Source organism: Rousettus aegyptiacus, unplaced genomic scaffold (assembly GCF_014176215.1).
Source record: "Rousettus aegyptiacus isolate mRouAeg1 unplaced genomic scaffold, mRouAeg1.p scaffold_m13_p_11, whole genome shotgun sequence".
Lineage (NCBI taxonomy): Eukaryota > Metazoa > Chordata > Mammalia > Chiroptera > Pteropodidae > Rousettus > Rousettus aegyptiacus.
Window position 1 is genome coordinate 56,207,578 of NW_023416286.1, and position 24,570 is coordinate 56,232,147.

General features: G+C 36.1%; 1 protein-coding gene across 5 annotated transcripts in view; it reads left to right on the top strand.

Moving 5' to 3' along the window:
• NALCN (sodium leak channel, non-selective) overlaps positions 1 to 24,570 on the top strand; it is a 272,813-nt gene that overhangs the window by 160,319 nt on the left and 87,924 nt on the right. For 4 of the 5 annotated variants that reach the window (XM_036228821.1, XM_036228822.1, XM_016123175.2 and 1 more), the window contains one exon: positions 11,084 to 11,158. The exons of the other annotated variant lie outside the window; for it this stretch is intronic. In XM_036228821.1, the coding sequence (XP_036084714.1) occupies positions 11,084 to 11,158 (75 nt within the window). The remainder of the gene's footprint in view (positions 1 to 11,083; positions 11,159 to 24,570) is intronic. 5 annotated transcript variants of the gene reach the window in all.

Below are 24,570 nucleotides of genomic sequence, written 5' to 3' on the forward strand. Positions count from 1 at the left end.
TCCTTGTTGGACCAAAAACATGGCAATGATTGTGGAACATCAGAACACAGCCAGGGATTCCTGAGGTTCGTTCACCTGAGCCCTTAGGAATCCACAGAGCACAACTTGAAAACCCATATCTCATTTCATCCCTTCATACTACTGATTTAAGTATATGCTCGAAACACTTAGGATAATTTTTATCGTGATTTTCAAAAAGTAGTTTTTAGAATTTGAGAAGTGAAATGTCAATGCGGGTAATCTGGGAAATATGGTAGAGTACAAGAGTGTGGACTTGGAGTTCGAAGTCCAGATTCAGATTGTAGCTCCAATGGCCACTAGACGTGTGACTTTGGAATATCTAGACAATTTCCCTGATGTCTATGTCATGTTATATCTGCAATTGAGGATAATAATGCCCCACACCTAGTGCCCAAGCTTGCCTTTTCCATGTAAATTGAGTTTATATTTTTGAGGGCGTATTTAGCCATGAAATAAGGATGATCGTAGCTGTCACCAACACCGAGTTCCTTTAAGTTTAAGTAAGATGGTGTGTGCATTTAAAGCTGTATATTAACAAATGCTAAATGTTATGTTAGTTCAGATGCTTTTTAATTATGGATGTAAAGTATTATTGATGAGTTTGAAGTATCATTCATGATTCTTCTTGGACCAAGTTCCTCTCCCATTTCTTCTCCTTTCCCCACACCTCTTCTCCAGACAGTGACTGATGAATTTGATATGAATCCATCTTCCAGTTTTAATCATATTTCACTAAATTTAACATACTGTCAACTGTAAGGATTCTTATTTTATATAACATGAACCAAAAAAAAAAAACCCAACAACTGTACACATAGATGATGAGGTGCATCCCAATTTCAGGGTTGTTAAAATGTGAAAGTAAATGTACATGTTAAAATCAATGAAATATAGTAGTTTCCCATACACATATATGTGTCCATTAAAAATATATAGTGTTTTAATTTAAGGTGATCATCTACAAACACTTTATGCCATTAATTTTTAACATTAATCTTAATTTTTTGGTTTGAGAAGCACTGCTCCAGTGCAGATGATCGTCCCTGGGGCACACGTCTGGAGTGCACTCTTCTCTCATTATTACGACCTCACACCACACTGAGGCCAGCGTATATTTGATCATGTGTTTCCCTTTTTACAAATCGACAGTTGCAGCAATTTTCAGAATAAGTGGTATCAGACTCTACATGTATGCTCAGTTGTTTTTCACAAAATATTGTTTTGAAATATTTTTATCTTAATATACACATAAAACTCATTAGGTCATTAGTATACATAATCATGAATCTATGAAATACGATGAATATGCCATATTTGTTTATCAGTTCCTCTCCTAGTGGATATTTAAGTTGTTTTCTAGTGTTTTACTCCTAAAATGTTACGACTAATGTGTTTGTACATTGTGTCCATTTATGTGAGAGTTTCTCCAGGATGTATCCAGGAGCCTGGATACCGGCCAAATGTAGCACGTGTCTCTAAGTCCACATTCCTGATCTGGTCCACAGGCTTTATTTATATAGCCTGTGAGCTAGAGCTGGTGTGTGCATTTTTAAATGATTGTATAAAATGTTGCCTCTTGGCCCTCAAAGCCTAAAATATTTACTGCCCGAACCTTTCATCCATGGGCCTCTGCTCTGCAGGCCAGCGGCACTAATTTACTCTCCCAAGTATGGTGGTTGAGAATCCCTATGTTCTTACAGTCTTTCTTATCTATGGTTGATATTGTTATACTTTTAAGATTTTAACAAGATTTTAACAATATTATGAGTTGAATGGTGGTATCACTTTGCCTTAACTTGCATTTTTTAATTTTCATAATTATTAATGAGGTAGGACTTCTTCATATGTTTATTGGCCATATTCTTTGTGACTCACCCAATCATATGCTTTATCTATTTTTCTAAAGTCTAGTTTGTCTTTTTAAAATTCATTTATTAAAGTGATACATATATTCTGGATATTAATCCCTTGACTACTACATAAACGTCTTCTCTTAGGCAGTATTTTGTTATTTCAATTTGCCTGTGATATCTTGTTATGTAATATCTTGGCATGGTCAAAACTATCAGTTTTTCACTTATTATGGTCAATATTTATTTTGGACTCATGCATAGGAATTCTTTCTCACCCTGAGGTAATAAAAATGTTCTCTATCTTCTAATTGTTTTAAATTTTTGCCTTATATCTCAATTTACTGTTTATATATACTATGAGTTAAATGAAATACACTGTTTAAAGAAAACTCAAACTGATTTTTCTCAATCACATTTTTGTAATTTCTTTTCAGACTGACCATCACTATAATGGGCTCTATTAAGTTAGCTCAATTTAATTCAGCACCATTTTACTGAATCTCAACTACTAATGCGTAAAGTACTAACCTACATCCCAACCAGAGTGGGAAAGAGCTTAATCTCTGTCCTACAATTAGACAGAACTAGGACTAGTAAACACAAACAAACAAAGCAACAGACAAATAAAACCTGTGATTCAAGGCCCAATGATAGAATTGTTAGAAGAGCCATGAGTGTATGCTATCGCTTGCTACGTGATCAGTGCGCACGTAATAAACATCTGCTTCCCAGTCTTTGCAGCTCTATCATATTTGAAATAGTATTTAAAATATTGGCAGTAAAGTAAGCCAGAGATAGTTTGTGGACCAATTTATAAATATGTGCATGGAGTAATAAGCTTGTTAAAAAAAAAAACCAAACATATATAAGTTAAACAAGCTTATTTTATAAGCTTGTTTTTAGGCTTGAACTTATCTTAAAATGAGCACTTTTGTTAAATTATATGTTTCTTTTTGTAAAATACTACAAAGCATTTTAACCTAAATGGAAAAGAAAGTCCCCATAAATATACAATCTCTGATTGTTTTTTATCCATGTTGGCCAGTGGTGCCATGCAACCTGGTGAGTTCCTGATTTAGTCTTCTCAGGGACAGGCATGTGCCAAGCAGCAAAAAAAAAAAAAAAAGAAAAGAAAAGAAAAAATGCTTCACTGCAGTTTGTTCTGGAAATAAATAAATAAATAAATAAATAGATAGATAGATAGAAAGGCAGGCTATTCCGAGGCCCCCTGAGGGCACCAATTTGTCAGCTCACAATAAAAATCAAGTTTAAGTGTACAGCAAATGCATATTCATAACCATTATCTATTATCCCTTTAAAATATCCCTCTCATCCGACAGGTATGTGTTAAGTATTTCTGTCCTGACTGATTGCAATTTGTAGAATACTTGTGAAATTCATCTTTTCCCCCACTTTTGCCAATGATTTGGGGGTTAAGGACTATGAAAGACTTAACCAGCTGAAAGACTTTATTTTTTCTGTGTTTTTCTTTTTATTATTATTTCAAAGGAAAGCCCTGTGACGTGAATACTGGAAAAGAGAAAATGTAATTAAGTTTTCATTGTGGATAGTCTTTTTGTTACCTTTGAAGTGCTTAAATTAACACAGCAATCTCTTGATTTTGCTTCTGTAGTGGCAGCTTTCTGAGAATAGTCATATTCTGCTGACAAAAATGGGCATTCCAAAGTGTAAATTAAATAATTTGATTTTATAGAATTCATTTAAAGTGCATCTGTGTGAATATTTCCCATTTTACATTGCTCTGATTACATTTGACTTTTTGTTGACCTATATAAAAATGAGATTGTTTCCAACTACAGCTTGCAAGGGGGCTTAGGATAGTGTGATTATAAATGGTTAGAAGAAAAAGAAAAACACAAGATTATGGGGTGTTGTCCAGAGTCCTGCTATGCTTCTATTGCATACTTGGAAATAATTTTTTAAAATAGAAATTATTAATAAAGTTCATAGTAGAGAAAGAAATAAGATTAAAGTTGACATTTCAGCTAGAGGGTTATCTTTAAGCTTTATAAAAAAGAAAAAGAGTAAAAGTAAACTTTAGAAAAGAAATGAAAATGAAAAGGGAAAGATATAGAAGTTGAGGGTGTGACTATATGCAGAGTTAGAGAATGCAAATGATATGCAGGTAGAGACAGAAATTATCAGCCAAGGAAACCCATTCTAAAATGATAAGCCCACCCTCTTATAAAAACAAACAATAACTTTCAGCAATCTTAATCATGATAACCCATAAGCAAGTTGTAGAGAATGAGAACCCTACTGTGTTGGAAAGAATGGTCATGTCACAACAGAATTGGAGGAAACGATGTTACTGAGGAATATAATTGCTTCTGTAGTTCTCTGAATGTTGCTAAAATGTATTGTGAGTAAAGGAAAGAAAATAAGTTTAACTGCCTGTTAAATGTATAAAACTTAAAACATGGTGAGTACTTAGCGAACCCGTGGCTCAAGTGAATCTGGCTTTTTCAGGACCGTGTAAGGGGTGGGAGGAATAGTGAGAGAAAGAGAAGAGGGGTCATAAGGATTTATAGTAGCTGGACATCTATTATTGAACCTGGAAAAGGATGCTTTGAAGTCCATTAACTAGAAAGTCAACATTCCACCAATATGTTGCTATGTCAGTCATAAAATCCTAAGGAGACTTGCCAGGCTTCCAGAGACCTGGTATGTGGCATTTTCCACACTGAATGCATTGTCAATGCTAAAAATATCTTGAGAATGGGCATTATAACCTGAGGCAAATAAAAAATTAGATACTTGGACATTTTTAATAGCTATTCTCCACTTTTTCATTGACATTGGTGATTTATAATGTTTCAACATTGATCATAAAATTAGGAAGTGAATGTATTACATCAGTTGTATATTACATGGTATAACAAATACTTGTGTTGCATATTTATATAATGGAATGTTATAGGCCTGTTAAAAGTGGCAAGTAGCCAATGCATGAAAATACATATGAATTTCTTTTTTTAAATCATTACACAAATGAAATACTGCTGTGTTGAAAGTACATATCGCACATGCATTTAAAAAGCTCAAGAGGAAATGAAGGAATATATCATTAATCTTTATTCTCCTGAAATTACATCATTAAAAAAATAGTGATATAGTATTCCATGCTATATTATAAATTTAAATATTATATAAATCTAAATATTAAAAAATAAAGCAGAGTAGGTTGGTTGCATAATTTAGAACTGGCAAAGTATAAAAGTTAAGTGTTTCATGCAAATGATGAAGCTCTTTGATTCAAAATGGCAAGTCCCTGTAAAATTCTTTATTATCATAATAACAGTTTAATATAAATCTGTGAATCACATTTAATGACTTTGGGAAACCTTTCGGCACAGCACATGTGGCTCTTGGAGTAGGTAAACATTGACTGAAAATAAGATTCAGACATCAGTGTAATGGGTTCAGATTATTAATGAGCCTTACCTCAGCTTTCTATAAAAACAGAACAAACAAATGAAACACGCAGAGAGAGAGAGAGAGAGAATTGAGAACGGTTCTTGCTTTCAGGGATAAGATTTGTCCCCCATGCCCATGACTTTCAAGGCCATGTATTGGAAAGTGGCAGACACCCAAGTCAGCCTGTGCCCTCAGTCCAATTCCACACAGCACTTGGTTTGTGGGAAAATAATATGTCTCATTGACAGTGTAAATTAAAAATGATGGAAACCAAGCTGCTACCCTCCCTTCATTTCAATTTATCTCAGTGGTTATTGCCAGCTTATTAGAGTCTGAGAAAAGAACTACAAAGTAATTCTCACCTCTTCATGATAAGCTGCAGACCAACCCTGCCTCTCCTGCATCTTTTATTTCCATTCCAAAGAGACGGTCAAAGCCAGACTTTGGTCACTTCTCACCCTCAGTGCCCTACACTTAGGAACATAGAGACAAGGATCAAGCTAAAAGTCCATGTCCAAACAGTTTCAGGAGGAAACTCAAGATCCACAAATCTTTTTAAATACAGTTTCTGTTTTTGTCATCATGTTGTCCTTTTAACTTAGCAGTGATGCCTAAACATTCAAAGGTATTTGAATGAACTTTGGTTTCACATGATTTTAAAAAGTTTAAACTTCTCCTTATATTGTTCTTAAATTTGTTGCCAAAGCCCCTCCCAAAGCTTATCTCAATTCTGTAAGCCCAGGGCATTCTAATGGCAAAGCCCCTTCAGCATTTTTCCTAATAAAGCCAAAGCTTTTCCATTTTGAGTCTTGGCTCCTCTTTACTATGAAAATCAAATTCCTATCTGCATGAAAAGGAAAAACTGCAGCTGGCATCCTCCATCTATCTATCTGTCATTCTGCTATGAGGGTAACTTTTTTTCTCTTCTCTCTAAGAAAAATATATGAAATGTACTTTTTAAAAAAAAAGTTAACAAAATGTTATATATTTAATAACCTTTTATCAAACTGCACTTTACACTATCTAGTTACCTTTTCAATTATCTAGTTTAAAATAACTACATGCATTTTAAAAATATCTGAAAGGAAAAATTTAACAGAGAAGAAATTAATGTCATCACTTTATGGTTATTACAACCTCCTTTGGTGGAACTGGGGCTAACTGCCCACCCTCATCTTACCTCTCCAGCCTCCCCCAGCCTTCTCCCTGGCAGCTATGCTCTGGCTGTACTTAACTGCTCACCAAGTCCCTCATTAGCCACATGCTTTTAAAGTTCTGTCTTCACTCATGCCACCGAAGAAGATTTTTCTGACAGTTCCCTTCTTGCTGAAATCATACTTCTCCTTGGTATCTTGATAGCTTGATAGCATGTGTTTAGACTCTCTCACAATCTTAAATGAGTAGCATTCAAAAGATGAACCCAGACCCATGTGCCCAGATCAGCTGTCAGATATCTAAATGCTTAGATGGTACAGAACTAAGTGTGATACTCTGACTGGGTTTAGTTTCTGGTTGTTAGTCTTCACACTTGTGTGGCCTCCCCCCTGAACCCTCACTCCAATTTTTTGTTAACATTCCTGCTTTCTGAGAGAATACAGCATTTTCTGGGCTAGTGGAGCATGAAAGAGGCAAAAAGCTCTGGAGAGAAGCAGGGAGGCAAAGAGTGTTTTGGTGTAAGGGTGGTGTGCCACACGCAGTGGCAGCAGCAGTATTGATACCAACCTGGGTGCGTTTTGACATTCGAGATTTGTCTTGTACTCATTTCTTGTATGACCTTGAGAGGGAGATAGCCTTGCTAGGTTACCCACACATACAAAGAGGGAGCCTGAACAGAGTTGGGGAACTGCCTGAAGGTTTTGGTAGAGAGAGGGCCTAAAAGATCCCCCAAGACTAAGTCTTCCTTACTTCTTGCCTAGAATGATAGAATTTCCAAACTTTCCAGGGAGTTACGAGCCAATGTGTAGGAACAACACTACTAGAAGAACAACCCAAGCTAGAGACCAGATGGAGGAGAAGGACAAAAAAATGTATCCACATCTTAACTCCGCAACCTGGGATTGTGACCTTACTTAGAAAAAGGGTCTTTGCAGATGTAGTTGAATTAAGGATCTTGAGATGAGATCATCCTGGATTATCCAAGTGGGACCTAAATCCAGGTGGACCCTAATAAAGTATTCCTCTAAGAGATCAATAAGAACAAGACAGGGAGAAAGAGAAGGCTATGTGAAGACAAAGACAGACACAGAGATTGGAGTGATGCCACCACAAGCTAAGGAAACCTGAGGCCACTAGAAGCTGGAAGAGGCAAGAAAGGATCCTGGAGACTTCGGAGGGAGCTTGATTTGGGACTTCTGGCCTCCAGAACTGTCGTAGAATACATTTCCTTTTTAAGCCACTAAGCTCGTCAATTTGTTACGGCAGCCTGAGGAAACTAACACAGAAGGTGTCACTGAGAATCAGAGATTTTAGCAGGTGTTGCAAGAACTGAGGTGGTGACTAACTGAACAGGAAGAAAGCCCTGAGCCACTCAAAAAGGGCCATCGCTGCTTCTGATGGGTGACAGAGGACCAGTCACATGGCCATAGCGGTCGAGATGCCAATGACAATCACATCCTTGACTTTAAACCAGACCTAAAAAGAAAAAAAAGAGCTATTCAAATGTAACTGAAACTGACTAAATTGGATTGATAAAGCAAGATTCCGTTTTTAGGCATCAATACAAATGGAGGCCTTAAGGACTAGATTAAGTTTGTAGGAATATCGAGAAAATTGTTTTAGTTTTCCATATCTAAGTTTATGTCTGTACAGTTTCAAATAGGCTACACCGCACACCAGTGTTGTTGGGGAAGGGCTATGGTAGCTGCAGTGTCTTGAGCTATTGTTATTATGTTTTGTAAATGAGAGCACTAAAACTCACGGCAGGCTAGTGGTTGCCACGTAGCCTGTGATTGGCAGAGCCTGTGATTGGCTAACCAAGGGCTGAAACCACAGTGCTCTTTTCTACCAGGTGGCCAGCTTACGTCTGCTTATTTCGATAGTGAACTTCGTGGTAGTGAGCGAAATATCTTGTTTAAGTTGCCTACCAGGCAATGTCTGCCACATCAGTGGAGTCCAATCAACTGCTAGTCGAATTTAATCGAATAATCTAACCTCACTGTCCTTAAGTAACCTGCCATCTGTCTGGTATTGGGAAAATAATTTAAAATAAAATCTCCTGCCAACCCGGAAAACTTCTCCACCAAGGTAGACAAGAAAGAAAATGATTTTACTTTCGAATAAGCACTAAGCCAGACTGCAGCAGGCATCATGGGCAACCCGCTAAGAGATCGCAGAGACAGGAAGCAAATCACCATTTTATTCATATCCCCACATTCCATCCATGGTCTCAAGATGAAAACAACTCTTCCTCAAGTAAAAAGACACAACAGTACCATTTGCTGAATATAGTTTCCCCTAAATTCACCTGGTAATTGGGGTGACCATCTGTGGTAGCTAATTGCCTTTATCTAAAGGAAAAATAAAACTCATATTTCCGTGACAAGTAGGTAGTTTTGCAACGTGGAGCCAGGTGGCTAAGTTATACTCCTACCCTCTCATGGAAAAGGGGAGACAGGATACTATTCCTGGGTTGTAAAACAGATGAGGCTTATTTAGAGCTTTCAAAAAGATTTATATAAATCTCAAAGGGACAGAGGAAGAATTTTAAAGGACAAGTTTTCTAAGGAAATGCTCTAAGAAAAAGGAGGCGAACAATTGTTTCCCTTTTTTCATCAAAGAACATTATTAATTTATTTTTTAGATTTTTTTTGTTTGTCCTTTTACTGAGAAGATAGGAAAAGTAGCTTAATTAGGACAGAGCAGCTCCCGTTCAAGTGCCAGTGAGTGGTAGAAGTGGTATGATTCGGCTCCTATTCACAGAGGAGACCTTCACATGGACATCTCTGAACCAGGGGTGAGGTTGCGAGGGAAAGTCGACGACTCCTCTGATGTTACTTTTGATGATAACATCAAGATCAACATCAAGGTCACAGGAAGGGGACTAAACTTGGAGTGAACTAGAAAATGTCCTGTTTAGAATGTCTGGTTTAGAGCAAGCCTAAGTATATTGTGCCCAGATGCCCATGGTGTGGCAGACATGGTGACATCAGTAAAAAATCTGTATCCTCTTTAAGTTCTGGTAGGATCCCAAAGGACATGGCTATAAAAAGGAAGGGTACTGGCACTTGTTCCAAACCAAGCATATCCTGTAAAATTTAATATTTGGAGGCTCTTTTTTCTCCCTTGTTGTATACTCGTTAAACTTGGAAAAGAGCTGTCCATTAACTTCTGCATGATAATCTCTCTGGTACTTAAAAGTCATAACTAAATTGCCTCAATTTTCTTACCTTCTTGTTTAACTAGTACTAATGGATGGATATAATTTGTTAAGAGAGAATTTGAAAGAAAGAATATAAATTAGGAATGAAAAATATTATCAAATGAATGTGGAACTTTGAGAATTCAAAGTCGAAAAGAGACTAGAAATTAAAATATTCTACATTTTTCTTTTCTTTTTTTTACCTTATTTATGCATTCCAAAAGAAGCATATGCCTTTTTTTTTTAATTTGAGAAATATGGTAAAACACAAAGAAAATGGAAAAATCCATTTTTCACAAAGCCAGTCACCATTAACATTTCCAAAGAACCTTCTACCTCTGTTATTCCTTTTTGTACATGGTTGCACTTCTACCACACATACTCTTATTTAATATTGTAATGTAAGCATTTTCTCAATACTAATTAAAATTCATGAGTGCATTAGTTATCTATTGCCATATAACAAATTATGAGCAACTTAAGAGCTTACAATACAATAAGCATTTATTATCTCATGCAGTTTCTATGAGTCAGGAATCTGGGACAGGTTTAACTGATGTTTCTAATTCAGAGCGTCCGATGAGTTTCCAGCCAAGATGTTGGCTGGGGCTGCAGTCCCTGGAAGGCTTTACTGGGGTTGGAGGATCCATTTATAAGATGGGTCACTCACATGGCTGTTGCCAGGAGCCCTCAGTTCATTACAGATTACAGATATGACCCCTTGAGTGTCCTCATGACATGGCACCTGGCTTCACCAGAGTTGGTGGTCCAAGAGAGAGCAAGTTAAAAGCCACTGTGTCTCTTATTATCTAACCTCTTAAGTCATGCACAATCAATTTTGCAACCTGTTGGTTACTCAGTCCAGCATAGTCATCATGGCAGGGGACTCACAAGAGTTTAGTTTTTAGTGAACACCAGGGAACTTCCAAAAGACTAGCTACCATGATGGGAATTTTTAATGGCTGAATGAATTTTAGGATAGAGCTCTCTATAATTGTATTAACTATTTTTATAAGGTTAGATATTAGGTCCAACATTTCATTATTACAAATAACTCTATCAAGCACTTTTGTATATAAAACTTTCTATCAGTACTTCAGATTATTTTCTTTGGATATGGTTTCAGAAGTGGGATCATTGAGTTATAAAACAACTTTTTGTTAATTTCTATTTTAAATTGCCTTCATAAGCAAATTAACATTTCATTGTTTATTTCAGTTAACATATGCATTTTCTTCAATGTATTTGTGATAAGTATCTTAAAATACCTATGTATGATTCACAACTACATGTTTATTTTTCACTTAATGCATTCTATATGGTGTATATTTTAGGTAGATATTTTATATCTATATATAATATTTTGAAACTTACAGCATGTGGGTTTTTTCATTGTTATTTAACCATTTTATAGATCCTCCTGAGTTTGTTTGTTGCTGTTATTTTGGACAACTTAGAACTTGATGAAGATCTAAAGAAGCTTAAACAAGTAAGTAATGTATGGGGGATTCTTTAAAAGATATGCTTACAGGTAATATTAAAGCAGTTTGAGCTTCAAAGTAAAAAAATAGATTTTAATAAATTAGGGCAGTTAAGTTGGCAAAATATTTTTTTTGTTTAACTTTTATCCATTATTAGCAAAGGAAGTCTTCTATCACACCATAATTATCCGAGAAACATTTTTATATTATTATTATGAGTAAAGCTAAGATTGACATAGTATAATAAATCGGAATGGGAGAATCTCCTTCTGCCATTAAATGAAGGTTGTCTGGAAATGAAATGCCTCAGGGCCAGCTTGCCATTTTGCATAATTATATGTAATACTCTTGATCATCGTCATAAAAATATTAAGCATCAACTTGCCTGACCTCTAGATACTAAAAGATAATTTAGTCTGGTTTCCCATGGTGATTATAAGAAATGGAGTAGAATAAATGATCAACTGTGTGCCCAGATATGTATGAAAGCAGATTGGATGTTATGGCGATGATAATTGTATCCAAAAAAAAATGGAAATGAAATGTGAGAAGGTTGTTTATTGATGACGGAAAGATTACAGATATGACCAACCAGTCTCATAGCTTCTGTTACATGGAGGATACTTGGCTTGAATATTTGGCTCTATCAAAGAGTATATACTTTTTGAGAGGTAAAGTTGGTGGGAAACAAGGACACTGGCTAAGATATTCTTGGATCTTCCTCCCCAACACTCAAGAAATACTGGGAACTTAACAAAGAGAACCGAGGCTCTGAAACAAATCTTATCTGGAATTCTAGGAGGCAAATAATCACCAAATTCCTTTTTATTAGTACTCTTTAAAATTTTTTTGCCATTATCTGACTGAAACTACATTTCTATTAAATTAATTTATTAATTTCATACTTGAACCTTATTAAATTGCTGTGAACCAAATATCATTATAGTAAGCTAAAATGTTCCAGGTTCACTTTCTTCCATTTTTGTATAAGAATATTTTGTGTTTTCATTAGTTTTTAGCAATTATGTTGTTCTTTTATATTCTTGGTTTTCCTTATTTCCTTTGATCTTGGCCTTTGAGGTAGGGCTCATTTACATAATTTCAAGAACACACTCACACACACACACACACACATGCATGCATGCACTTTCAACACACATCTACATAACGTTGTAGACATTTGAAACTTTACACTGTCTTTTACAGCTTCTTTCAGGCCACCAGTTAAAATGTTATCTGAAATATGTGTTTAGTTTTCCACATGCAGGCTCAGCCCTTTAAGGATTTAAATGGAAATACTCCACTTTTCCTATTCCCAGATTCAGAATAGTACGGGAGAAATGTGAATAAAGGACTTGATTTTCTTAATGTTCGAAGTATAGAAAGCTCTATGTATTCCAAAGCTTTGTTCAGTTCAAGTTTTTTTAATCTTTTACCCTTTCCACCAATAACTCTGTAGGTTCTTATAGCTACAGTAACATTTGTTGAGCACTCACTCAGTGCCAGGTGCTTTGTATTTTAACTTATTTAATTATCCCAACGACCATGTCATGGAGGTGTACTAATATATTCATCTTACAGATAAGGAAAGCCAGGCACAGAGAAGTTAAGTAACTTGCCTAAGGTCACACAGCTAATAAGTGGCAGAGTTAGGATTTGAATAATTTGTACCAAAAGACCAGACTCTTAACCTCTACTGTAGTGAGTTTAGCTAAAGGTATATAAATGCCATACAGAAGTATTGCATCCCTCTGTGGATGCTTACCACATCACTCTCTTATAAATAGTATTTTAGGTGACAGAGGCATTATATTCACAAAATAACTATTAATACCAGAGGCAGTTTTCTGAGGAATGGAGGTGAGTTATGCAACCCAATCATTAAAACTATTCAAAGTAGGTCTTTGTTCCCCCCTTGAAAAGCAGATGATCTAATTAGAGCCACTTGAGTTGCCACTTTTACAGACAGTCAGAGCTAAAATGCTTACTATTTACTCCACATAATGGCAAATGTTGCCCAAGGCACCTCTTCTCTTGGTGACCTTCTAGAGCAATGATCCTCCTTGGACATAGACATAATATGCCTGCAGCAGATTAACATTTTAACCAGGCCTCTAAAGGCTTTTACTGTATTTTATTATAACCATGGTAAAAACAATAGTGTTAAAATATAAATGTCGATTCATAGACATTTTTCAAGAGTAATAGAAACCAGTGCGAGATACCTCTAAAGTGGAGGAGTTAAATATGAAACATTAAACAGAGATATTAGAAAGAGAAAGTTCTCACACTTGGGAGAGGAAATATGACCTTGAAGATGGACAAAATAGATCGTGGTAGAAAGCTAAAAAGTACGGTGAAAGAATTGGAATGGAAGAAAAGAAATGAATAAAGTAAAACATTTAAAATGTTATATTAAGAGAAAGAGCACAGATTATGACTATAATACAGTGATAAAATGAGAGGAATGTGACCTAGTTCAGAGTCAGGACAGTGATAAAGCCATATGTCTAAATGTCAAAGGACACCGGGGAGAAGTTCCCTGAGGGCAGGTATGGTCTACATGATCAGTTGTTGGTGGAATCGTGGAATTGCATTCTCCTTAAGTAGAAACATGATGCTGTATATATTTTTTCCAATCTTTTCTGAAGTCACCTCCTTGCGCTTAAGACAGTGGTTTCCAACCAGGAACTACTGACCTCTAGGGTTTTTCAAGAGGAACTATGGAGCCAGCAGCCTTTTTTGCTATTACGGGAAAATGAAAGGGAATTTCATGACCCCATATCTAATTAAATGGGGACTACGCTTCACTTTTCTGCATCCCCAATACCCAGTAAGGGACCTGGAGGGGTGGGGGAGAGAGAGAGAGAGAGAGAGAGAGAGAGACAGAGTGACAAAGACAGAGACAGACAGAGATTTTCTACATAAGATCAGAAAGTTGACTAAAAATTAGATTCTTGGTGATTGCGTAATTTGGCTATTGGGAAACCAAATCATTTTGTATCGAAGTTAAAAAAAAATAAACTCGACTTAATACTATTCTCTGAACAGTAGGAAGAGACAGTGACCTTGACATTCAGCAGTATAGTAATAACACTAGGGAATGTAGGTGGAATTTTTCAGACTTTGAGAATGAAGAGAATTCTTGCAGCTTTAATGATTTTTCTAAATTCAGTGCAAGACAGATATAAAGGGTTTTCTTTTAAGCGATATGAAATTCATTAAACTATGAGGGGGAAAACCCCACGAAGAAGCCTCAGGGAAGGAATCATTGAAAAGGGAAGTATAGATAGACTGTTTAGATTAAATTCAAAGCTCTGAAATTAAAACTATTCCCTAGCTCTGTATCAAGGCTCATTTGATTCCTGGTTCAAAATTGATGTTGTTTGGCCTTTGATGATGTCCACTGCATATGGGAGTGGGTGGGAAGAAGTATGTAAAGAAGCTTCTCTCTTACTATGATTTCTTTAACAAAAACAACAAAAATCTTATATTTCTTTTTAAAATTTCAGCTCCAGGTTAATGTCTCTCATTAGCCTTACCTGGGAGCTTTTATTTTTATCTCTGTCTTGTCTCTTATATTGAAATCCTTCCAGATTTAGGGCAATAGCAAGGAGACAGGGTGTTGCCAGAGTGTGCCATTCAACTAAGCACTGGTTGTCATCTCCTGATCTGAGTAGACCTTACATTATTCTCAGTGTTTTGTCCGTCTCCCATGAGTGAACTCAGACTAATGTAACATAAAAGAGAGTGATGTAACTGCTATAATAATAAACATTACCTATTGCAAACAACCTTATACAGGGCACTTCATATTAAATTGTTGAATTTAACACTTAATATTAAAGACACAGAAACTAATATTCAGAAGAGTAAACTTCTTTCCCAAAGTCACAGAATTTGTAAGTGCCTACGTTGAGATAACATGAGCTTTCTGACTCTAAACCACTGTCCTCACCAAAAGATGCTACACTGCCTAATCAGTGAACCATTTCATTTATTCATTATGAGACAGATGTCTAGAAAGTAGATTGGATGAGATGCTTACATTTATGAATCAACATATTTCCTCTCTGTGGGTACATAGACTGGAGACCAAATTATAATCAGAAAATAGCTTGGAAAGCCAGGAATCAGTGTGAAGTGTGCAAGAGGAGAGTTGCATGACTCAAATATGTAATGTCATCACGCTGCTAAGTTTGTCAGAGGTATCCCTTTTATAGTTGGAGTGTTACTACCCGTTCTGTAACCTTGGGGTCTGAGTACTCATCTACTGTGCTTCAGATGTTGTGTCAAGGGCAAGGGACATAATGATGACCAAGACATTATTCATGCCGTCAAGTAGCTTGTGAGCTGGGAGGAGAAAATGACAAGTAAACAGATACTACAAGATGGTTTGGGGAACACATAGGAGGCACATCTAACATCAACTATGAAATAAGAGATGTTTTCTCACAAGGTGGTAAAGACTGAAATCTGAAGATCGAGTAATGTCTATCCAAGTGAAGGGTGTTGGAAGAAAGTGGCATGAGGAAGGGTAATTAAGACCAAGGGAACAGTGAGCTTGTTCTTTAAGTGAGAAAAAACACAGCGTTTTTTAAAGAGGCCACTAGAAGTTCACTGTGGCTCAAATATAGAATAAGGGTGAAAATAGTGAAAGATAATCAGGCACCTGCAGATGAAATGGTGTGAGCAATGCTAAGCATTTAGATATTATGCGAGAGCATTTAAGACAAAGAGTGGCATAATCTCCCCTACATTCTAGCTTCAGTGTATAAAATGAACCGAAGGGTACCTAGGCTGAAGTTAGGGTGACTAGTTTCTGAGGCAGACAATGAGCACAACCTCAACTAAAGGAAATAGAGATGAGGGATCATAAAGGAGTGGTGAAATATAGAGGAGGAAAAACAGGACAGGATTTGGCAACTGATTGCATGTAGGAGATGAGAAAAGGCAAGAGACAAAGATGTTACCCAGATTTATACATTGCCCTAGGTGCGCCAGACAGAGTACAGAAGAAAGAAGAAATGTGAATTTGTTTGTTTATTTTCTTTTGGGGAATAAGAGTTGGTCTTATTTTCCATAAGATAGATGCCTGGGGGATATCTATGAGATGATGTCTGTAGGTAAAAATGTAAGGTTTAAAGATTCGGTGAAATATCTAGGCTGATATAGATGTTGAAGAGGAGCAAAAATCAACATGCAGATGATAATTTAAACCCTTAGAAATCATGACTTTACAAAGGGAAGAATGGTTCCCTGAGGAGCAGCAAAGGAATCATGAAAGTCAGTGAGGAAGAGCCTGAAATGTAGAGAAGTCATAGCCCAAGAGGTAGGAGGAAAGTCTAGAATGTGTTTGTCATCAAATCCAAAAGGTAAAAGTGTTTCAAGAAAGAGGCTCTGTTCAACAGTCTCAAAGACTTTAGAGAGGTCAAAGATTGTCACCATAGAAAACAATCCTATTTACAATAGCATCAGAAAGAGTAAAATACTTAGGTATAAAGTTAAACAAGGAGGTAAAAGACTTCTTCATTGAAAACTATAAAACATGGATGAAACGAATCACAAGGAGGCACAAATAAATGAAAAGACATCCTGTGTTTATAGATTAAAAGACTTTATATTATTAAAATGTTCATACTAACTCCCTAAAGCAACCTACATACTCAGTGTAATTCCTGTCAAAATCCCAATGTATTTTTCACAATTATAAAAAAAATTCTAAAATGCATATGGAATCTCAAAGAACCTCAAGTAGCCAAAACAATCCTAAACAGTACAAAGTAAGTTGGAAGCCTCACTCTTCTTGATATCAAAACATATTTCAAAGATACAGAAATCAAAATGGCATCATACTAATATAAAGACAAACCTACAGAAAAATAAGAGAGCCCAAAAAGAAACCCTGGCATATATGGTCAAACAATCCTTGACTAAGGTGCCAAAACCACATAAAGGGGAAAGGACAGTGTCTTCAGCAAATGATGTGGGGAAAACTAGATGTCCATAGGCAAAAGGATGAAGTTGGACCCTTACCTTACACCATATACAAAAATTAACTAAAAACTGATTAAAGACATAATATAAGATCTAAAACCAAAAATCCCTGAAGAAAACATTATGGAAATCTTCATGGCCTTGGAATGGGTAGTGATTTCTTAGATATGACACCACAGGTGCGGGCAACAAAAGCAAAATAGACAAATGGGGCTACAGAAAATTTAAAAACTTTTGTTCACCAAAGGAAATAATTAACAGAGTGAAAAGGCAACTTATGGAATGGTAGGAAATATTTATAAATCATGTATCTGTGAAGGAGTTAACAACCAGAGTATACGAAGAATTTCTACAACTGAACAACAAAAACAAATCACCCAGTTCAAAAAATGGCAAAGGACTTGAATACACATTTCTCCAAAGAAGATATAAAAATAGGCAACAAGCATATGAAAAGATACTCGACATCACTAATAATTAGAGAAATGCAAATCAAAACCACAATGAGATACCAGCTTATATCCATTAGGATGGCCACCATTAAAAAAAAAAAGAAAGAAAAAGAAAGTACTGCAGCCACTATGGAAAACAGTATGAAGTTTCTCAAATTAAAAATAGGTTTCATCTAGCAATACCACTTCTGGATATATATCCAAAAGAATTGAAAACGAAAGACATATTTCCAAACCCATGTTATTTATAATAGCCAAGAGGTGGAAGCAGCCCAAATGTCCATTGACAGATGAATAAAGAAAGAAAATGTGGTATGTACATCCGGTGGAATATTATTCAGGTTTAAAAAAGAAGAAATTCTGACATGCTATAGCATGGATAAACCTTTAAGACATTATGCTAAGTGAAATAAGCCAGTGACAAAAAGACAAATACTGTATGGTTCTCCTTATATGAGATATGTAAAGTAGTCAAATTCACCAAAACAGAAAACCAATTGGGGCTTGAGGGGACAGGCGAAGAGATGTTCGATGACTATAGAGTTTTAGTTTTGCAAGATGAAATAAGTTCTAGAGATATTTTGCACAAAAATGTGAATGTATTTAATACTACTGAACCCTCAAAAATGATTAAGATGCTAATTTTTGTGTTATGTGTTTTTGACCATAATTGTAAAAATAAATTTTTAATTAAAAAAAAAATTAGCAATAAGGAGATGGTTAATGATAGTGATGAGGAATGAATGATAGATAGCTACGGAAGTGAAGGTGAATTTCCAACCCTTTCCTCTCAGGCTCATCATACTCTTAAGTCGCCAGGCAGACCACCGAGTTACTGACTGATTCTTAATTTTTAAAAATATGTTTACTACAGTGCTACCCAACCTGTTTTTCCATTGTGGTATGCATAGAGAATGATATTTATACAACATAAACAGCTGGACCCATCAAATATCTAGTATTCCTGCTGCCCAGACACTAGAGAATCAATACCCTGACAAAGCTATAAGTCATCAGTGGCTGCAAGTTGGGGGACTTCACATTTTACTCAAAACCTTTGATGTTAACCTACTCCACTAGAAGCCCCCTCTTAATCTTTTAGTCATAGATAACCTTTTGTTGTTGATTTACATATTATTACCCATAATTTTCATAATTTAAATCTCAAAAGACCATCTTATATAGCATTTGGTCTACTGTTTCTGAAATTGCTTCATTATTAGACTTGTTAAAATAATAAATTATTGCATCACATTAAGACAGGAACAGCTATCAGATCAGTTTAAAGAGATGCCATGGCAAAGACTGAGAACTGTTCAAATCAAGGTTCAAGCCAATAGGTCCCAACAGAGGCTCAGAATTTAGGGATATCAATTATCAGCATAAAGTAACAGCCTAGAAATCTAAAAGTCAATCAAAAAGGAGAAACAGTTGACTGGAGTTTTAGACTTAACCGGGTAGTAGTCAGGGATCCAGGTAGTTAAAACGAGGATATATTAGAACTGATGTCCTCCTGTTGTGGACTGAATCATGTTTCTCAAAAATATACACTGAAGCCTTAACTCCCAGTGCCTCTGAATGTGACCTTATTTATAAATAGGATGTTTGAAGAGAAATCAAGTTAAGATGAGGTCATTAGGTAAGCTTGAATCTAATATGACTGGTGTCCTCATACGAAGAAGAGAAAAGACAGACAGATCCACAGGAACAATAGAGTCTGGATGTGACGTTGGAGACAGAGTCCGTCTAGCGTGAGGTTTCTACAAGCTAAGGAGCACCAACGAATGCCAACTGTCACCAGAAGCTGGGAGAGAATCCTGAACGGACCCTCCTTCAGAACCTCCAGGACGAACAAGTCCACAGACACCTTAATTTTGAATTTCTAGCCTCCAGAACTGTGAGATGAACTTCTGTTATTTTAAGCCACCAGGGTCTTGGTACTTTGGTACAGCAGCCCACAGGAACTAATATACCTCCAGAGCCTTGTTTTCTGGCCTCAAGAAGAAATGATTTCTTTATGACACTGGGAAGTAAGGGAGCTGAGAATGCAGCACAGTGGAGACTGTGGATGCACTCTCAGAATGCCAGGCCAGCTTTCACCCACCAAGAGCAGCTTTCTCAGTGGTTGAAGTCATTTTCTTTTGTCTTAATCGAACGAGTTCCATAAAAGTAAATTTGATAAATTTGAGACTTTCTTGGAAGAACGATTTCTTTAAGGCCTTGTAAAATTTCACTTCGTATATGACTAGATCAACCCAGATTACTATTAGAGGATTGTTTTCAGAAGCCTTGTTCAATGCTTCATCCACAGGCACTCAGGACTTTTAATAAGTTAAGTCTCTCTCGCTGGGAACAAATATAAAATGCCTTGCCTAAGACTGCCTGTTCACGTTTACATTGGTAAGTTGTCAGTTGTGTGATTCTATAATTGTGCTAATTTAGAATTATTTTTATTACAGTGTTTCACAGCACTCTGTAAAATAACTCTTCAATTAAACATTTTTTTAAAAAAGTGAGATTTGAAGGGAAAATGTGCCCAAACCCAAGCTATATGCTCACATTTCAGCTCTACCTGAACTCAGCATGTCTGCTCCTCAGCCCACTGCTTAGCTGTGGGAACTCAATTTCACTTTGCTTCCTTTAATCAAGAGAACAAAAATTTTAAAACGGTGCTTTTTTTCTTTAGATCCTGTCACAGACAATGGGAAACTGCATTGTTATGGTTCTAAAAAAGAAGTGTGACAATTGGTTTTCAGTTTTATGGAGCATCTCACAGTCGTTGAATTGCAAAAAGACTTTCTCAGCTGTGTTAAGGCTTGTTATAAGAAGTTGTGATAGCGAGTTTTACCCTGTGTGTCCCTAAACAGGAAAAATGAATACGTTGGAGGTGTTGTCACTGTCTTGACTCCTTTTGGTCTCAAATTTCACACAGCCCATCTGTTCTTTGTTCTGACAAGGTTCTGGAAGGGTATTAGTTTCCTAAGGTTGCTATAACAAAAATGTGAAATCTGGCTGGCTTTAAAACAACAGAAAGTCATTGTCTTGTAGTTTTGTATACCTTCCATTCTTTCCAAAGCTTTTTTATTATCTATCTGCTTATTCACTCATTCCTCAAATCTTTGAGTCCCCACTGTGTGCAAGACATTTGGCCAGGCACTGGTCAGACAAGAATAAACAATTAAGTTCTCTGCTTTCATGGAACTAATGATCTAATGGAGGAGTTGGACATAAACCAATTAATAAATATTTGCAAATTAATATAAACTTTTTTCAAAAAAGAACACTATTTGAGTGACGAGTTAATAAAAACAAAACAAAACACAACCAAATAAAACCCTGTCCTAGATGGGTGTCAGGGAGGTGAGGAAAGAAAAACACTTGAGTTACGAAGGCTGAGCTGCAATGAACTTTTATAAATGTGTTGATAGGGGAGGTGAGAGCATTCCAGAGAGAAGGAACAGCATTTGGCACAACCAGAATCCAGAAAGTCCAGAGTAAAGTAGTGTAAAGTGAGCTTAGAAAAGTAAGCAGGGCATAGACCATGAAGCTCCTTGAAAAACATGTTAAGAACTTTTTACCTTTGACGTAAGAGCAATAGGAAGCTACTGAAGACTTTTAAGATAGGAAGCAGTAGTGAATTAAAGAGCTATTTGGAAATTAAAATCAGTAGGTACTTGGTGATAATTTGGACTTACTTAAGGACATAAGCGAGAGTGTGTCAAGGATGACTCCTGGTTTCAGCTTTGTCTCCTTGGATGGATAATGATGCCATTTAGGAAACATTAGCATAGAACCTTACTTGAGGGAAAAGATAATCCACTCAGTCTTGGGCATGTTGAGTTTGACTCTGACCAGAGAGGCATGATGTTGGTTGCAAATAGGTCTAGAGTTCAAATATGAGGGCTGGCAAGCTAGAGATATAAATATCTCAATGTAATTAACAGTCAGTGTGATTCTTAATTATCTAGTGCCTACTAGGTGCCAGGCACGGTTCTAGGCACATAGGATAAGTCAGTAAACAAACCGGACAAAAGTTTCTGTGCTCTTGGATTCTTCAGTCCTAGGAAAGTTCTCTGTATTTACGTAATAGTGGAAGTTATAAATCTGGATGAGATTGTATAGGGTGAGAAGAAAAGAGATTGCAGGTGCCTTTAGAAAGAACAACATTTAATAATTGCTGCTGTTTGGCCCTTAGGGTACCACAAATAATCTGTCTCTGTTTTTTTGTTCACGTAAATTTTGACTTGGTTCTGTTACAAATAATCAACACTCTCTCTGTCTCAAGTTCAAAGTCCCAACAAGAGAAAATCTGATTTATCTAGCTAGTCAACATCACTTTTTTTAGGCCAGAATTTCACGTCTCTGATTGCTTCATGATGCTGGTCAGTCTTAGAGAAAGCCATCAGCTTTGAACAGGTATAGATCCTGGCCAAACCACAAAGAGAGCCACACTGAAATTTTGCTGGCTTCCTAAGACAATCCCTCTGGCTCTGACTATCCACCTTGGCCTCCACTCTGGAGGAGCTAGATGCAAAGAAAGGGATGTGGAACAATGAAAGAAAGAGACTATGTCCCCTCCCCAGTTATTGGCCAAATGTCACATTTGTAGCACAGTGGGGTAGGGGTGTAGGGGAGGTTTAAATCAGATATGAGACTGGATTGCACTATACTGATTTTTAATAACTAAAGGTGACCAAAAAGTTAGGAAATTTATCTAAGAACAGTAACGAGTTTTGCTTTATTCATAATTCTGCTTCCCTGTACTTGTGGGTCAATGATTTTATTGTTGACTTTTCCTTACATTCCACTCTCTGCACTTACACAGTGGTAGGCACAGTGGGAAATAGTGTCTGGCATTCTTATACACAGTCATATGACTATAGAATATTTTTTACTTGCTATTAACAAAGGAGTGCCTTAGATTATTTCTCAGAACTGAGAAATGTATATGCATGTTATTTTGTTTGATGTTAGCCCTATTTCCATGTTGTTTTGCATAAAATATGTTGATTAATGTGAATTTTCATAATGCATCTAATAAGCCCTTTTTATCAAAGTATGCAAAATTGAATAACTGTACAATCTACCACAAGCATACTCAGGAATGATACTTGGAAAAATGCATGATTGTTGCCTAAAAAGGAATTATTTAAGGGTGCATAGCACAGCTGGGGTTCGAGATTTCAATGTAGAGACTCCAGTACAAAATATGTGTCTTCCATACCTCTAATTCAAAGTAAGATATTTATTTTATGATAAATACCTGATACTAGTTATCCATATACTAAAATAGAACAAATAAGGAAATTTACTATAGATAATGAGAGGCAGATTTCACACTGTCAGAGAAAGAATTTACAAATAAGCAAAGGAGAGATTCCAGAATAAAACCTATGGTACTAGATCAAAGTAGGCATATCAGTGTGAACTCAGTTTATTTTTTATTTTATTTTAAGATAGATAAGTAGAGAGATCCATAGATCCATAGATATGTAGATAGATACATAGATATGTAGATAATACATAGATACAGAGATGTATAGATACATAGATGGATACATATTGATAGATGTGGATAGATGCATGGATGGATAGGGTTCTATGGTTACAAGATACATACATATGTAGCTAGGTACTACATATAGGTATATGTTTCTACATGAGTTCCTAAACATACATATACTTTCTAGCTGTTTCCTCGGAGTGATCCTAACAGCAGTGACATCCCAGTAACAATGGGTAAGCCCAGTGCCCAAGATTTTCATTTCAAAATACTATTTCCCCCAAAAAGAAATCAGTGCTCTTCGGAGAAATGGCTGATTCTAGAGCTAAGTCAAAGAAGACACAAGATGAGATGTAAGTGTTTTGTGGAACCAGCAAGTAAGGGAGAGCTTTAAAAGACAAAAGAGAAGGGTATATTGGAAGAGTAGAAGAGTCAACTAAAAGAGCCCCCAGTGGCCAAAGCAGAAACAATTTCAGCAATAAAATAAATAGTACTATTGAATTATAACCCCCAAAATGAAATAAATAAGAAAAAAAATGTATGTATAAATGATTAAATTTTAAAAATGTAGAAGGGACAATTCTTCCTCACAGAATAATCCCAAATCATAAATGTAGAGAAATAGAAATAATAGAATAATAAATGAGAGAAATAGAAAATCCATTAGAATTGTCAACTTAAGAAACATCTAAACCTGTAGAGAATTTTTATAAGTATTTGAGCCAAACTGACAACATATGCCAGGGAGCAAGATCTCAAACGCTCCAGAAAATAAGTTTTGCAGCTTCTTTTATGCTGCTTTATGCATTTGAAATTAAGGAGAGAACCTAAGGAAGATTGGACAAAGCAAGGTGGGGATTGGATTACAGGATAGTTAACAAGATTACGTGCTCTTTTGAGGGTTAATACCCTTTCAATAGGTATTACTTCTGGCATTCAAAGGTGTGTTAACCTTTGCTCAAGAATAATGGACATGGCTGGCTTAAAACCTTCAATAAAGAAGTTATACACATGAGATGTCACTACACACCATGACCTGTCCAGTTAGGAATTTATGATCGGGTCATCATCTGAGATTACTTTCTGTAGAACCTGTTTTTCATCTGCAGAATACTATAGTTATAATTGGTACAGACAAGATTTACTGATGAATGTTAAAATTAGTGTGTGAAACTTTAAGAAGAAATAGGATATTTGTATGGCTTGAAAGTATCTCCCTCCTATTTTTTTTTTTAAATTACTGTGATAGTTTTAACCTGTGCCTACAAATTCTTTGATTCTCCTTCCTTCTAGGAGATAAAACAATTCTCTCCTTGAGTACAGACCAGAGTTAGTGACTTGCTTCTAACTCATGTGTAAGGACAGGGAAACACTGTAGCTTTATAGCTAGGAAACCCAGCAGGCACACCTTGCCCAGTGATTATACTTGTAACAACGCCAGTATTAAAGTATATCAATATTATATGCC